Source organism: Neofelis nebulosa, chromosome 2, assembly GCF_028018385.1.
Source record: "Neofelis nebulosa isolate mNeoNeb1 chromosome 2, mNeoNeb1.pri, whole genome shotgun sequence".
NCBI classification, from domain to species: domain Eukaryota; kingdom Metazoa; phylum Chordata; class Mammalia; order Carnivora; family Felidae; genus Neofelis; species Neofelis nebulosa.
In genome coordinates, this window is record NC_080783.1 from 137,060,153 (window position 1) to 137,077,905 (window position 17,753).

Consider the following 17,753-nt stretch of genomic DNA (forward strand, 5'->3'; position numbering starts at 1 on the left):
TGAGTTTGATTTCTTGCTCTGCCATTTACTAGCTCTGTGTCCTTGGACAAAGTCCTTAACTCCTCTGTGCCTCCATTACCTCATCTGAAAAATGGGGATAAGAGAATCTCCCTCATAAGATATGAGCATTAAATGTAGGTAAACGTTCCTAGGACAGTGCTTCACACGTAGTGCTCTGTAAGTATTTGTCTTAAAAAATTAAGTAAATACCACTTAACCTGTTAATCACAGAAAGTAGCACATTAATTCTGATAATGCTTCCATTAGCCTGAAATGTTTTCGAGCTTCCCTCTCTGGAATTGTTTTAGGCATTTTACAAGCTATGCAAAAAGGCAGTTATTTTCCTTTTTTTTTTTTTTTGACCAGAAGTGACATTATCCTCTATTTTATAAGAGTGGGTTTTAAATCTGCTTTCAAAATTGAAAACTCCCAAAGGATAAAAACTTGTTGCCAATGAAGACAACTAAAAGAATTTGAAGCGGGCTCAGAAGGTAATTTAGAAGGAAGTGTTCCAAAAACACTTGGCAGCGTTGTTGAAATAAGTGCATGGCTTCCTGATGTGACTCCTTTGAAGATAAAAACTCTTTTTTTTTGATGTATAAGTTCAGGTACATTTGTTGAAGAAAAACAACATGTTGCTCTCCAACTTTATGTCATGTTTTTCTTTGTGTGTTAGAAGAATATATGACTTCATCAGTTTCACTTTGTAAATTTCATGAGCAGCTCTTGTGAAAAAAAAAAATTAGCTAGGCAACAAGTGTCGGTCTCCGGTATCACTGCTTTGGATCAAATCTGGTCCTTTAGGAACAAAAACTCTGATAACCTGTGAGTCAATTCTCCACTGTATCTAGAGGCTGTAGTTGAGCAAAGATTAGTAATGTTTTAAATGTATTATGCCAAACATTTTGGTAAGTATTTTACAGGAACTATTTCATCAAATCATCATAATAACAAAGATATCATGACGATTTTTATTTTAGAAGAGGAAATGTAAGTTTTACTAATTAATTAACTTATCCAAGCTCTCAGAACTCATAAGTGGTAGAGCCAGGATTTGAACCCACGCAGTTTGAGTTAGTTCAGCCTCCACACTCTTAGCAATTCATGACACCATTTTCCTGAATGAGAAATTAGTCCAGCTTCTCACAACTTCCTTCATTGTCCCCTCTATCATGAAGAACTGTGGCCTAGAGGCAGTGCCAACATAGCCAGCAACAGGAGTGAGGGAGGGAAAGGAGGGAGCCCATTTTTGGTACCCTTTTTAGTGTGGGTGTGTAATCATCCACCTCTCACCACTGGTGGCCCATAGAGAAGAATGTATAAGAAACAGTGACTGCTGAAGCCAGCAAGTCTTCCCCACCCCTGTTGATAGCCAGTTTGGGCTGGTTTCATCTTGGGGTTAGTAATAAGGGAAAGCTGTGGGTAGAGGGAGGCAGGGTGTCTGAAGTGTTTTGGCAACACAAGGCTTACACAGGGTTGCTAAGGAATACCAATGTTTTGTCTCTCAGAGGTAATGTGATGCCTCCCTTATGCCAGTCTAGGTAATTAAGAAGATAAGTTTATAATGTTATAGGCATGGTTCTCTTTTAAGATCGAAGCACTTTTTCCTCATAAGATATTCAACAGCAAGTTATCCTTTTGCAAAATTTCACAGGGACCTATAGGAATTACTGAAAAATAAGATGGCAATAAGTTAATTTTATAAAGGCAAAATAAACTATAAGTCAACACTAAGTTGTATACCTACCTCTATTGCTAGTGTACTGAAAGTTACCAGAGCCTGCTAATTCCTTCCCATATTATCATGGAACAAATAGGTGTGAAATGCCATCTGCTCCCAAAAATTTTCCCGGTAGCTTGAATGTCTCTATAGACACCTTTTGTTACCTGGCACATCAGATACTTATTAACGTTAACTCTTATGAGTAACTTATATTGATGTTTACTTCTTTAATGTTCAACTAAGGAGGACTTCTGTTTAATGAACAGTTGTGTAGATTCTTAGCTGTCTGACTTAGAATATTTTAGCAGTTGACACCCACAAATTCTAATTCTGTATAAAGCTACCTCTTGATTATTTTGAAAATTTATTTATCTTGTGCAGATAGAAAGCTACTGTGACCATCTATGATTCAATGATATTACTGTATTCACAGTAAGCACGATACTTAGGAGGGTATTTTAGAGATATTATTGATTAACAAGGAGCTAATACTCTAAAAATGCCTGAATCTGTAGAGAAGGCATGATTGATCCTGAGTTATTTTTATTTATTTATTTATTTATTTATTTATTTATTTATTTATTTATTTATTTATATTTTTGAGACCGAGAGAGACAGAACATGAACGGGGGAGGGTCAGAGAGAGGGGGAGACACAGAATCTGAAGCAGGCTCTAGGCTCTAGGCTGTCAGCACAGAGCCCGACGCGGGGCTCGAACTCCCAGACCGTGAGATCATGACTTGAGCCGAAGTTGGACGCTCAACCGACTGAGCCACCCAGGCGCCCCGATCCTGAGTTATTTAATGGTTAATTTATCTAATACTGCAGTACTGATGTACAAATGCTGTGTTTAAGGTGACATTAGAAGTTGTGCAATATTTAAAAATTATTCAGAAGCAGATGCTTTTGTCAAGAAACTTAAATTCTCATAAATAAAGAAAATCATTAATTCAAGTAACTATATAGTCTAAGAAATAAAGTGACAGATGTCATTCCTGAGGCATAAGGGAGGTTCTGTGGGAGTTGAGGGGAGACGGGGAGCAGCTGCTTCTAGATGGTATGGTTGGGAGAGGCTTTGATGTAGCATTTGAGTAGAGTATGTTGGATAGTTGGTGGGGACCAGGGGAGTGGGGAGGAAGGGCATTCAGGTTAAGGGCTTAATATGAGCAAAGGCCTAGAAGTAGAAAATTGGAACATTATATAGAACAGCAATTCTGGAATCTATGTTGCCATATGAGTTAGTGGGAAATAAAATAGGGATAGCAGGGTGAGGGTAAGTCCTCAGAAGAAAATTGAATGGCAGGACAAGGGGTTTGTCATTTACTTATGTATTGAGATAAAAAGCAATGGAAGTGTTCAGAGGGAGAGGATTAATAGAGTTAAAACCCATGTTTTAAGAAATTTAATATAGCCTAATTGTGTAGTAGATGTTGAAGGAGGAGCACTTGAATGGGGATGGTCATTTAGGCTATGACTCATACATAAGACCAGGAAAGCTTGAGCAAGAGGTAGCAGACGTTACCTATGAGGCTTTTATGCCGAGGTAGAGCAGGATTGCCAATAGACACAAGAAACTCAGAAGAAGGAAGAAAGAGTTGGGTAGGGAAGATGGTAGATTCACACCAAGTTTGAGGTGTCTTGGGGTGCCTGGGTGGCCCCTTCGGTTAAGTGTCTGATTCTTGATTTTGGCTCACGTCATGATCTCGCAGTTCATGAGATTGAGCCCCATGTTGGGCTCCGTGCTTACAGAACGGAGCCTGCTTGGGATTCTCTGTCTCTGCCACTCCCTTTCCCCACCCTACTCATGCATGTGTGTGCTCTGTCAATCTCTCTCTCTCTCTCAAAATAAATAAAAAAAACTTTTAAAAAGTTTGGGGTGTTTTTGGGTCAACCAGGTGGAGTTGTCTGGTGGGCAGTTGAAACATTGGTTGGAGAGAGATGAGGGGTCAGAGCTAAAGATGCGGGAGTTTTGGAAGGAATAGCTGAAGTCAGAAGACTGTCAGAGCATGACGGGAAACATATTTATGAAAAGAGAAGGAGAGCTAAGGCCAGATACTTCATGAAGCACCTACATTTAAGGAAAGAAATCCAGGTGGAATTTTATTTCGGGGTCAATCATATTATTTGTAATAGAAGTTGGTGAATTGGGCCAATTCAATTAGTCAGATGGTTTGAGATACATTCTGCTAGAAGCTGAGTATCTTATAATTTCATGACTAGCTTTATTGACATTTTAATCGCTTAAGGTTTCAAAAGAATCATAATAGAAGCTGCTTATTTGGATTTAACTACTTCCAACAATGCAGAACTTCTTGGTGAGGTGCAAATAATGGTAATCTTGAAAGAAAGGGATGTTGCTAGTGCAATATTCCTAGAGAAGAATCCTTAGCATAGCGAGAGGTTTCCTAGATTTGAGTGAAACTATATTTTTAAAATTCTTTAAAAATTCTTAAAAAAATTTCTTGAAAAAGGTGCACACATTTCAAGAGGGAAGATAGACCACGAAGCCTGGGAAATTTACAAGTAGAAACATGGCTACACAATTACAAATGATCTCAGGTAAGAAGAAAAGAGCGTTACTATAAGCAAACCTAAACCAAATAGTTTGATATCACTGTGAACTCTCCATGGGCTCATGAAACCGAGAATGAAGATAAGCAGGTAGCACCTATTTGTAATAGTGTAAATAAGGTGGAAAAAAATCTGAGGTGATGTGAAGATGAGAAGCATGTGAAAAACATTGAGGGCACAAAAAGCATGGGTGTATAAATAATTATATACATTTAAGTTATGTGCAGAGCAAAAAGCTAAAGTCAGTCATTGGACAACTGCTGAGATACATAGTGTAATAGCAACACGATGAAAATAGAACCATTCTGTTTCTATTTTGCTTCCATATTTTTGATTAAGGAGAATAATATTAACCCTGGAAAGGATAGAACAAATAAATTTGAAGGAAAATTGAAGCACAAGAGGAAATAGAGCACCAAGACAGAGCTGCTCAGACTCTGATGGGTTTCACCTCAGGGAGGAGAAAAATTTATAGGCACGACAGAAAAATATTGTCAAGTAATCCTGGAATCTCGAGTGAAGAGGTACCTGAAGACTGAAAATGGCAAGTGCCCCAAGTTTTTGAAGAGGGACAAAAGGCAATTATGAATATTTAAAGACTGGTGAACTTACTGGTTAATCCCTGGCAAAGCTGTAGAATGAATTATTAAACAGTGTTGTATTTAGACAAGCAATGCCTAAGAGATGACATTCGATTACTAAAAACAAAGCATTTAAAACTAACTTTATTTCTTTTGCTTCATTTTTCAAGATCTGCAGATGATGAAGATTGTGGTGGTTGCAAAAATAGCTAACATTTGCTGATAACTTTATATGTGTCAGGAACTACTTAAAGCACGTAAATGTATCAATTTATTTAATCTTCTTCCAAATTTCTTTGAAGTAGGGACCACATTTATCTGCATTAGGTAGGTGAAGAAATTGAGGAATGAAGACATCTGGATCATGGGAATTCAGTATATATGTGTTTTAGTGTAGCTTTGGACAAGGTTTCTTACTTTATTCTTCTTTTTTTTTTTTTTAATGTTATTTATTTTGAGAGAGGAGGGAAAGCAAGCAGGGGAGGGGTAGAGAGAGAGGGAGAGAGAGAATCCCAAGCAGACTCTGCACTATCAGCACAGAACCCAACTGGGTACTTGATCCTATGAGTGAGATTATGACCTGAGTCGAAATCAAGAGTCAGAAGCTTAACTGACTGAGTCACCCAGGCCCCCTTTTCTTATTTTATTCTTTTGGAAAGTTTTGTAAATGCAAACAGAAAAAAAATATACCATTGAAAGTAATTGTCTTAACATTTTTTTTAAACAATGCCTTATAAGAAGAGAGAAAACTAAAATGACACCCAATGAACATAAACATATTGAGATAACTTTCCAAATCAGAATTTTGAGGGTGAGGTAGGGGTGGGCTGGAAGATTTATTGGTAGAAACTGTTCCAGCTGGCTTTAGTGAACAGCTAGTTTTAGGAGTCAATAAAATAAAAGATGACCAAATCAAGATTTCAAAAGATCTTGTTTGTTAGGAATGTTGGACCCAAATTAATGATTAATTTTATTATTAATAAATGTAAACTATGGAACTTTATAGAATATGTTAATTGTAGAAGATTTAAAAAAATCCAGACAACTTTAAAGAAAAATATAAAAACCCCCCGTAACTCCCACTGCTTTAGAATGAACTACCATTGACATTTTGGTGCATTTTATTCCATTCTTTCCTCAGTATACTCAAACCACAGATGCACACCCTTACACAAACACGCATGTGCAAACCACACGAGGGGGCCCACACACACAGATTTGTGTTCCACCTTTTGCACCTAATATTGGGTCATGATCATTTCTCATGAAATTAAATTTTATTAATAAAAATATTAAATTTTATTCAGAATATCATAAGTTGCTTAATCATCCTCCTTTTTTTCTGCCCCTTAGGCTGTTTTGAATCTTTTGGTATTATAAGTAGTTGTGTGATGTAGTTCCTTGTACGTAAAATTTGGACCACTTTTCTCTGATTATTTCCTCAAGATAGGTTTCTAAAAATTAGTTACCTAGGGGTATGGATGTTATAAAAATTCTTGATATAGAGGTGCCTGGGTGGCTTATTGAGTTCAAGCCCTACATAGGCTGTCTGCTGTCAGCACAGAGCCTGCTTCTGATACTCTGTCCCCCTCTCTCTCTGCCCCTCTCCACCTCGCACTTGTGTGCATGCTCTCTCTCCCTCTCTCTCTCTCTCTCAAAAATAGACAAACATTGAAAAAATTCTTCATACAAATAGCTAAAAAGACTTCAATGAAAAGTTGTTTTAACTTATATTTCTACTAACAGTATCCATCACCTCACCCTTACTACTTTTATGAATATTGCAAGTAAAAGATCCTTTAGCAATTTGAATAGAGCAAATAGCACCTCACTTTGATGTCTTAATGAGATTTCCGAGATTAGTGTGGTCAAATATTATTCATAATTTTCTTGGCCATTTGTATTAATTACTTTTTAAATTGCCTGTTTATGATGTCTACCCATTTTTCTGTGAAACCTATTATTTATTTACTTACCAATGTGTAAAAAAGCTCTTTGACTTAGAGATAGCAACTTTTGTTTGTCATGTTAGTTGTAAATAATTTTCTTGTTTGTCTTTAAATTTTATTTATGGTGTTTTTAGAAGTACTAAAAGTTTTTGTTCTCTATTGCCTTGATGTATTTGATACCTTTATCATCTGAGGTGCAGTAATTATTTGTCCATATTTTCTTCCAGTTTCCTAAAGATTTTTTAAAAAGCCTCTTTAAAATAGCTGAATTGATTTGGTTAAAATAAATTAGGAAGAACCTAATTTTTTCTCCAAATTTTTGGCTAACCTGAAGCTTTATCAAAGAATTTCTTTTCTATTGATTTGCTTTTTAAAAATTTATTAATTTTATCATTTACTGACTTTCATCATTTACTAATTTTTTCATGTACATTAGAGTGTGATTCTAGGTTATTTGCATAGTTTCTTTAATTATTGGTTTTGGTATTAATATTACGTAGTTTAGATAATGTGCTGATGAGGTAAATTACCATTTTATTGGGTAACTTTTTTTATTGCTCTTGTCTAAGATGTCTTAATTAGTAGCAGCAGTTTTTTATTCCAGTTGGACTTTGGAGTTATTTTGTTAATTTCCAACAGGAACAAAATTGAAAACCCAACTAATTCCTTATCCCTCTTTACTCCCCATCCAACCAACCAGCCAAACAAACAAAAAACCATATACTCTGATAGAACTTTAAACGTTGCTTCTAATAGTAATTATCATTATCCAGAGATAATTAGAGATCAGTATTGTTATATATGATTTATATCTGCAAAATATATTATAGCTCATATAAAACTGGAGTTTTTGTACATATTTAGTAATCTGACTTATTTTTCAATATATCATGAACATAATGATGTGCCATATCATTAAAGTCTTCTAAATTGTTTATAATGGTTGCATATTATTCCATTATATATAATATATACATATATATTATTTTTATATGTATGTACATACATATACATTTATGTACTATATTTACTCAGCTAATTCCTTAAAAAATTTTTTTTTTCTAATGCCATTTATTTGTGAGAGACAGAGGGCATGAGTGGGGGAAGGGCAGAGAGAGAGGGAGACACAGAATTCGAAGCCCGACGTGGAGCTTGAGCCAATGAACCGCGAGATCATGACCTGAGCCAAATTCAGATGCTTAACTGACTGAGCCACCCAGGCGCCTCTATTTTCAGCTTTTAACAGTTTTTTGTTTTTGTAGCTATTAGGAATGGGATATTTCTTGTATTACATTTCTGAGTAATTCTTGTTTTTTAGAAAGCTATTGATTTTTGTATATTCATTGTATATCTGACTACTAAACTTTTAAGTTAGTACTTATTCTTAACTTTGCAGACACTGAAGCTGAGGACTAGAGGGTTTATTAATTTTCCCAAGTCACATGGTTGGTCTAGTGTTGGAACTGGCATTGAACCTAATTTTCTAGAACTCCAAAAATGATGCTTTTTATACCACTCCTTATCACTTCCAAAATTTGTCAGTAGAAATACAATTCCCCAAACAAGTGATGTCATAGCACTAAGCACTCTGCACAGGTCAGAGTGTTCTGTTCAGCTCTGAACACCAAATTTAAGAGTGACACTGACATTTCAAAGAGTGTCTAGAATGAGCCCGTGATATGAACAATGATTGAAATCAAGAAAATGAAGCCATATGGCTTCAGTGACTGGAGTCATGAGGATTGGATGAGAGTTTAAGGAAACTAGATTCTAGCACAGTATGTCACAACTCTTAACACAGAGGGCTCTTCTCGAATGGTAGAGTGTATTGGGGGAGGTATTGATACACCTGATATTGGAGGTGTTTGAGGAGAAGCTGGGTGAGCATCTTTGGAGCATGGCATAGCGAGGATGAGAATGTGGACATTCTCTGAGTTTTCTTCTGTTAGAATGAGAAATCTCTAGGTTTTCTCCTGGTTCTATGCTTCTCTCTGCATCCAGTTCTGAAATACCCTAACTTTTAAGTTATCCATGGGAATTGGATGTGGTTATCACTACTCCTTATGGGGTAAATTAAAAGCACACATTTTCTAAACCTCATTTTATTTAGTAACTTTAGTCTTCTTTCCTAGCCTGGCAACAAATTCTGACAGATCTCTAAATAAGAACTCAGTTTGTGGTCTACTCATTTATTCCTTTGTCCTTTCTTGTTTGTTCTAATGAATAGTGACAAAACAAGGATAAACAAAAAACACAAATCAAGCCCCCTTCCCCCTCCCCACCCCCAATAATCAAAGGGCAATGGTAAACTTGGTTGTTGTTTTCAGTGAAAAAACATTTTTTCAGCTTGATGGCGTTCATTCATTCATTTACTCATTCACGATGGTTGCTGGTTTTGCTCCAGTTAGTGCTGAGCGCAGTGCTGGGGAGCTGTGTGAGATGCAGTGGTGTCCCTGCCTTAAGAAATCCTGGCTAGAGGGGGGCCTGGGTGGCTCGGTAGGTTAAGCGGCTGACTCTTGATTTCAGCTCAGGTCATGATCTCACAGTCCGGGGTTCGAGCCCCACATTGGGCTCTTTGCTGACAGCTCAGAGCTTGGAGCCTGATTCTGTGTCTCCCTCTCTCTCTGCCCCTCCCCTGCTCATGCTCTGTGTCTCTCTGTCTCTCAAAAATGAATAAACGTTAAAAAATTAAAAAGGGGCGCCTGGGTGGCTTAGGTTAAGTATCTGACTTTGGCTCAGGTCATGATTTTGTGGTTTGTGAGTTCGAGCCCCAGGTCGGGCTCTGTGCTGACAGCTCAGAGCCTGAAACCTGCTTTGGATTCTGTGTCTCCCCCTCTCTCTGCCCCTCGCATGCTCATGCTCTGTCTCTCAATAATAAATAAATGTTAAAAAAATTTAAAAACAAATAAAAAATAATTCCTGGCTGAGGGAAGAGACTGGTGTAATGGAAGTGGGATGGGGAGAAGGTAACAAAGGCTTAGAGTACAGGATGCTCTGGGAAATGATGCTGTCCCAGCCCTGTTGATCAATTACAAATGCATCTGAAACTGCATCACATTTTTGCTGCTTGTACTCCCGGCGAACTGAGGAAAGCAGAGGAGACTGTCAGGGCTGAAGGACTGCTTAGGGTTAGAAATGTGGTTAAGTGAAAAATGTGGTTAAGTGAAGCAGAACCTCCATAGACTCTTCTCTTTGCTCCCCTTCAAGCTCTATTGAGAGGGAACCACAGAGGAAGTTCTAAATGGGGTGAGGTTTGTGGTTTTGATGTTTCTTAGAATTAATTGTGATGCTGTGGTCAAAGACTCTGACAAGCAGAAGAATGGACTCAAGTTGTGCTATTTCACTAATCCCTTAACTCTTCATGGTCTTAGGTTTTCCGCCTACAAAATGGGGATGATGACACCTGCTTTTGCAAATACTCCTAGGATGTTTGGACAAATGAGATATAGATATGAAAGCTTTATTTTTATTTCTTGTAAAGCCTAAGCACCATGTAAGAATAGGTGCTGTTATTATTGTCACTAATCTTGGAATTCTTTCACTTATGAGATGTCCTCTATGTTGTAGATCTGTGAGTATAGGTTGATTCTGAGTAGCAGTTGTAGCTCATTTTCATATGTTGCATTCCCTCTATCAATCATAGATGCAATTATACTTTGAAAACTTGGTGCTTAGGACAGGAACCAGTTTCGATTTCCATTCAGAGCTTCAGAGAATAACCTGGTTCTATGTCTCTAATGGCTTGACTGAGTCCACTCTGTCACTGGAGTTTTATGAAAAAACAAACAAACAAACAAAAACAAAAACAAACAAACAAAAAACCCAAAAAAACCCCAAACAACCTGTGAAGTACAGATCTTACTTAACCTGCTCCTATGGTGTCTTAGGAAAGTAGACATCCTACAGGGTTCCTGATGAGGGAACTCGTTGAGGCAGTAACTTTTCAGGGACCCTCTTCCCAAAAGGCACCAGTGTCATCGAAATAAGTGAAAATATTTGGACTTTATTTTAAGAGAAACTAGGTAGTTTGAGACTGGAGATGAGGAAGTAGAAACCCTGTTTGACTTGCAGCCAGAACTATGCTGCACTTGTTTACGGTCTAGTTAGACTTCAGTGCTTACTTAGCCTCTGTTTTTTATTGATCACAGTTTTCTAAAGAAGCAGCTTTTGTTTTTTACCATCCAGTAATATTAAGAAAGTTCTCGGGGATCCTTGTCAGTAGAGGTCTTTGCAAGGTAGCATTATCATTCTGTAGCACACTGGAAAAACCTCACCCTGTTATCAAAAAGCAGTTTCCTTAATAACTATCAAAGTTATTATACCTCATCACATGCTCTCCTTTGTGGGTGGGCTATTATGTTTGGCAAAGAAATATGGCACAGCACATATTGTTTGAAGAAACCTTTCCCTCTCTGGAAGAAACATGCAATTTCAGTATGGCACCGTGGAAAATTGTGCAGGGTTTTGTTGTTGTTGTTGTTGTTGTTGTTGTTGTTGTTGTTGTTTGAATATTCTAGCACAGGACTTCTTTATATAGGAGATTCTTCCATTTCCACGTACCATTGTTAGGTGAATGTCTTTAGATGTTCATGACAAATTAGAAGTTCTTCCTGTAACTTTGTTTTAACCATGAGATACTTTGGCACAATGTATTTTAGCCATTATTATTTTAGAAAGTCCTTAGAACTCTAAATAGTTCAGTGATCCCAGTACACATGAAGGTATACCTTCAGCAAAGATCCAGGCTGCTTGCTCTCATTTTCACTCTCCCTGACAGAATGAAGAGGGAAAAATGTGTATGGCTGGCCCAGGAGGCTGGTTTCTTGGGCAAATGACCTGTCCAGACATACTTGGCACCATGCTGGGAAGGGCCCAGCACTTCATTTAACACTGTGCTGACACCATCTGGATATTTTGAATGCTTTTTGAACAAGGGTCCCCAGATTTTCACTGTGTACTGGCCCCACAAATTATGTAGCAGGTCCCGCTTTGAGGCCATTAACTGTCTTATTAACTGCTAGAAGGTCCCAGATATTGACAAAAAGGAAACAAGATGAGGGGCAGTGTCCACTGGCGGGCCACACACACTAGAGAAACAACTAGAACCTGCCAGGACCTGTGTTTGTTATTGTTTTAATATTGGTCTTTGTATTGGGTAGATTTCTGTTTTATGCAAAAAATTTTCTGCCTCCCAAATTCCTATGTTTACAAGTCCAGAAAAAATGCTTTGGGAGTGGAAAGAAATAGGGAGTGGACCTGGGGAAATGTGAGAGCTCCTTATTATTTTGCGTCACGAGCAGCTTTGGCCGGCAAATCTGGCACTGTTGCCCAAATTCCAGTGTCAGGACTTTTCATGGCTCCCTTCCAAATGGAGTCAATCCTAGGCAGGTGCTTGTTGTGATTATTCCTGTTGTCTAAATTTTGACAGAGCTCACCTCCTTCACACCTGTGCTTAAATGTCACCCTCTCCGTAAGGCCCATGTGCTAGTGCCCCTGCGATCTGCAACTCACTCCTACTGCCCTTATTTCACTTCCTTTCATTTAAATGCATAAGGCGTGGCACACAGTAGGTGCTCAATAACCATTAATTGAATCAAGGAATGAGAGAATGAGCTGATTGTCCACATTCCTAGCAGTTAAAGATAAGCCTTGATGAGGATAAACATGTGAGCTTTATTCTTATTCCCTTTCTCCCATTGAGGTCTGTTCTCCAAAAGATTGATTGATTCTAGTTCTCCGAATTCTTCAGGGGTCAGCCCCCAAACAGTGCTATTTTTATGATCTCTAGCCAGTTTAACATCTAGGAGTTTTCCAGTCTGAGTGTCCCCATGTTATTTAGGAACAGAATTTTCTAAGGTCATAGTAGGAATGGAGATAAGATAAGGCGTTCCTCGCAGAGGAGGATGTCAAGAGCATATTACTAATTGTAAGGGGATCTTTCTGTTTCTGTGGGGAGTTCACCTGGGTCTTTTCACTGGTTTCACTGTGGGCCAAGTTTCCTTCCAGAGAGGAGCTGTGTGGGGGATAACAGTCAGTCCTTCATCCCACTCTTCCTGAGAATGCTGGAGATATTGGTGTCATCCATTCCAGCATATTTTTTTTTTATTTTTACTTTTTTTTATTTTTGAGGGAGAGAAAGAGAGAGAGAGACAGAGAGAGAGAGAGAGAGAGAGAGAGAGAGAGAGAGAGAGAGGAATCCCAAGAGGAGCCTGAGTGGGGTTCAATTCTACGACCCTGAGATCTGGGATCATGACCTGAGTGGAAATCAAGAGTCAGATGCTCAACCGACTAAGCCACCCAGGTGCCCCCATCCCAGCAATATTAAAAGTGAATTTCAAATTACCAGTCTATTTCAATAGCTCTATGTATAAAAATCAGATAGTTGTTAAAATATGTACTAACTTGAAAAGAGCCTCAAGAGACTTATCAATCAAAGTAATACCTAATCAATTTGAAGTAGTCCTATTTTTGAGTTGTAGCTGAAAACTGAACTCTTTGGCTAAGAGATACTTCTACCATTAATTCAGTAAAGGAAGAGTTGGTACATGGAGAAAGTAATGAAGGAAAAATGTGACAGTGTGCAAAATAGAATCCATATTTGGTATACCTGAACTGATATACTGTCCTTTAACAATCGTTTCTGTGTACTTTCATCATTTTTTCTTTATTCTCTAAGTCTTTGAGAAGACTTCTGACAATCTAAATTCAGTATACTGATGTGAGAAATGAATGACACTATTACAGTAAATGAGTTTTCAGTCTGAGAGCCTACATGCCACATTCCATCTATCTACTGTGTTTAATCTGGTTTTTTTTTTTTTTTTAGAGAAACTAGAAGACTGGCCCTTGGTTCTGTCAAGTTATAGGCATATAAATTTGTTTTTTCAACTCCCTATAGTAGAAATAATGACTTCTTAGACACCCCAAACCAGGTGGAATGAATAAAACAGTGAAGATCATCTCATTTCACAGCCAGGAAATGGAGGAACAAATTTTAATATAAAAATCAAATAGATCAGAGAGTGTAAAAAAGTTTTTTGCGGGGTGCCTGGGTGGCTCTGTTGATTAAACATCCTACATGGGCTCAGGTCATGATCTTGTGGTTCATGGGTTCAAGCCCTGCTTCAGGCTCTGTGCTAACAGTTGGGACCTTGGAACTGCTTCAGATTCTGTGTCTCCCTCCCTCTCTGCCCCTCCCCTGCTCTCTCTCTCTCTCTCTCTCTCTCTCTCTCTCTCAAAAATAAACAAACGTTAAAAAAATGTAATAAAAAGGTTTTTTTCTTTTCTAACAAAGTCTGTGAGTTGCTGCATTTGCATACCCTGGAATAGTCTTATGATTTTGTTTCTGAAGTATACAAACATTTTTTCAGTGTAAGGAAATAGGAGGAAAACAGTTAAAATGAGAAGACTGTGTTTGAGCTCCAGTTTAGGTCAGAGATTTGGAAGATTTTAAGTACTTCCAAAAGTGAAACAGCCCCAGCAAATTCTCTGGATGCTGTATGTTTTCATTTTCCTGGAGGATGGGGAAGGTCTGAGGTGGCTTCCTGGTAAGGCAAGGGTGGATAAAGCTGGCATCTTCCAGGGCTTCTAGGAGGCAGATGAGTGGATGTGTTGTTTCCATGGACACACCACTGCTCCATTTTCCCCTCTAGGTTGTGACAAATGTGACTGGGTTTAGCCTGGTAAGGTGGAGGCTAGTGTGAATTTATTCCCGTGAACTGTTTTTTCCGGTTCTCCCCCCTACAACTGCATGTAAACAAATTACTTCCAAGGTAGAATTACTTTGTGATCTTGGGGCACCTGGGTGGCTCCGTCAGTTAAGCATCTGACTCTTGTTTTTGGCTGAGGTCATGATCTCTCAGTTTGTAGGTTTGAGCCCTGCATTGTGCTCTGCACTGATAGTGCAGGGGATTCTCTCTATCCCCCTCTTTCTGCCCCTCCCCAGCTCTTGTACTCTGTCTCTGTCTCTCAAAATAAAGAAATAAGAAGAAAGAATTACTTTGTAATCTTACTTTGGAGATTTGCTTAATTCCTTATAATGGGATATGTTCAGGCCAAATGGAGTAATTAAAAAGTAGGAGTGTGTGTGTGTGTGTGTGTGTGTGTGTGTGTTTTAATCATCAGAAAAAGGAAACACCAATACATTCAGGAACTACTTACTCTCTTGTCTGCTTGTAAGGCATTATGCCTCTATTTGCATTCGGAGCCCTCAGTGAAAATTCCTAGTCTTCCTGAATAATTGTGTGCAGTCGTATCTTTAGAACATGTACTGCTTCAGTGGGCATTATAAGGGGCACTGGAGGTAATAAGGGCTGAAAGAAGGGTGTGCTACAATTCAAAAAAGGAAAATACACAAGGGGCTACTTGTGTATTTCATTGGCTACATGATATAGTTTAGTAAATTAGGAGGTAGAAGCAAAGGCTGAGCCTGTGCCCACACAACTCACACAGTGTAATAAAGTAACCTTTAGACAACAGCTGTAATGCACAAAGCCCATGCCAAAAACAACAGAACAGGGCCCAGTTCCTGTCCCTTAAAGCCTGACAGCTGAAATAGTGGCTGAGCTTAACGACAAAAAAAAAAAAAAAAAAAAAAAAAAGAACAAAACAAACAATGATCCAAACCAAAGTTTTCTGACGAAAGGAAAGTGTACTAATTAGAAGTTAGACATTTCAAAAGCATCGTCTTATGGAAGAGTGCCAGCCTTATTGGTGGACTTCTGGACTTCTGGTTCCTTACTATTGGCTGAGAAAATGTTTCAACGTATTGAATCCTTTCTGGGTGGAACTGAGACATTGTATCCATTTAATAAAAATTCTAAATTTGGGTTAACATTATTATTTATGCTATGGGAATTGGAAGAGCAAAGAATAATATCCTCCTACCTACCTTGATTTTGCATCGATTTTTTAAAAGTACTCATTTCTTCCTGACAGCTAACTTCAGTGGCAGAAAATGCTGAGAAATTGGAATGTGGATTTCCAAGTTGTTAAAAAATTCTGTCACAAATTATAGCTAATCATAAATGACTGTGCCACAGATTTACAGGTTACTGCCAAATACAGAATCTTATAAAATTAAAAAAAAAAAGCTGGGTCATTTAAGGAAAGTAGTTTATTTCTTGCTTTGATTCTTTCCCAGAACAGACATAAGAAATGCACTATTTTCCTTCCCGGTATTAACAAGATATTTTCCAAATCCATTGCCTTGCATACAACTGCATTCCTTCAGGAGCTTGTTCAGTTTGTGACTCTGCTGAAAACTGATATCAAAGAATTAACCTGATACGTGCTTTTACCTACTTTTCTCTTGTTTAATGCTTAGTTTAAGTACAGCGACATTCGTTTTCATCCTGTAAGACTTTTCTGGAACATACTACCACACTACAAATAAAAAGTTTTAAGTTGTTTGTTTTATTTCTTTCTCTCTTCCCTTTCAAAAGAGTTTAATTTTTTTGGTGTATTAACCATTTAAAAAAGTTTCTAAGTTGGGGATCTGCTTTTTGATCTAATGTCTGGCAAACACCAACTGAGAGAAAACCTGTATTTTTAAGGCACATAGAAGGTGAATGTCAGTGAACTGAACTGCCTTCATAGCTTCTGACTGCTGCTAACCACATAGGCACAGTTTTTGCGACGATAAAGAATATTGCCCTGCACTCAGGTTCCGAAGCCCAAGAATTATAGAGGGTCACAAGGGTTAAGAGAGCGACAGAGGCATGTCCATGAAGGATGACAGTTCTGTTTTTCCACTTACAGGGGCTCAGCGGCAGGGGCACTAGCAATGTGTCTGCTGTTCCCCTAAGCAACCACCTCCGTGAGTTATAACTGTACGCAGACTTACTGTGATGGCCTGAAGTCTTTCCTTCACCAGCTCAGCTTCTTCCATTCTAGAAGTCAAGGGCAGGCAGACGGCGCAGGAAGTCCAAAGCTACCATAAAGCAGGAGCCTCCTTGGGGAGAGGAGAGGGGTGACAGAGGAGAAGCTCTTTGCACCAGTGGAGGAAGGCAGAAATCCCCGGCTCGGCAGGAGCGTCTCTGAGCAGATGTACAGATCAGGCCAGACAGACACATGTAATGAGAGTGTGCCGGGAAGGCAGACCCTGAGGCTGCTGGCGAGAGCTGACTGACAAGTTTGAACGGCAGCCGCACCAGCCCTTTTCCTTCAGGAGCTGCCAGCTCTTTGTTGTAATGTGCACAGTTAGCAAGTCACATTTTCTTATTAACTGTTCCTTACCCAACTCGTTATTTTCCAGGAGTGGCACAGGAAGGCCCATGAGCTGAGTGTTTAATCAGCCTCTGCTCTAGCAACACACAGCCATCTCTGTGTGGGTCTGTGTGTGTTTGTACAGAGTTTACCTGCACCCTCCTCCAGAGTTTACAAAGACAGAGCCTCACCTTACTTGCCTAGGCCACTTGCTTGCCTTTCCTCCTCTGATTGGCTTCAGATAATAATAATAAATTCTGCAGTCATTTTAGAACTTAATATACTGGTAAACTGACATCACATCATCCTTCCTTCTCCCTCCTTCTCCTGCTTTAGCAAACTTTGGAATCTTTAGGTCATGGAGAAATCAAAGGTGTTAACGGGACTCTTGGCCCACCAGCAGTGTTCAGTGAGATTTGAACGTCAAGTACCGCCCTTGGTTATTTCTTGTCATGGATTTCCATGGGATGCTGTTCTTTTTTGGACCTTATTCAGAAATGACACTCTCGGCTTTCAGGAAGGTGCCCATTTTGACCTCTCCAGTTGTGCAAGAGAAAGGAGGGAGCCCTTGAAAGTGTGACCAGACATTCTGTAACTCATGCAGTCCGAAAAAATCGTGTGGGTGTTCCCTTGCCCTTTAGAAAAAGGTAACGTCAAGTCCAGAGAAACTCTTAGCAGAGGCTGGAAGCTTTACAATTGACTTTGTTCTCTTTCCCCTGTGAT

General features: G+C 38.8%; 1 protein-coding gene across 1 annotated transcript in view; it reads right to left on the reverse strand.

Annotated features, from left to right (window-relative positions):
- PALMD (palmdelphin) overlaps window positions 1–17,077 on the reverse strand; it is a 49,375-nt gene extending 32,298 nt beyond the window's left edge. Inside the window, exon 1 of the mRNA XM_058716451.1 lies at window positions 16,669–17,077. Within this exon, the coding sequence (XP_058572434.1) occupies window positions 16,669–16,713 (45 nt within the window). The 5' untranslated portion in view covers window positions 16,714–17,077. The remainder of the gene's footprint in view (window positions 1–16,668) is intronic.
- Window positions 17,078–17,753: the final 676 nt, after the last annotated feature.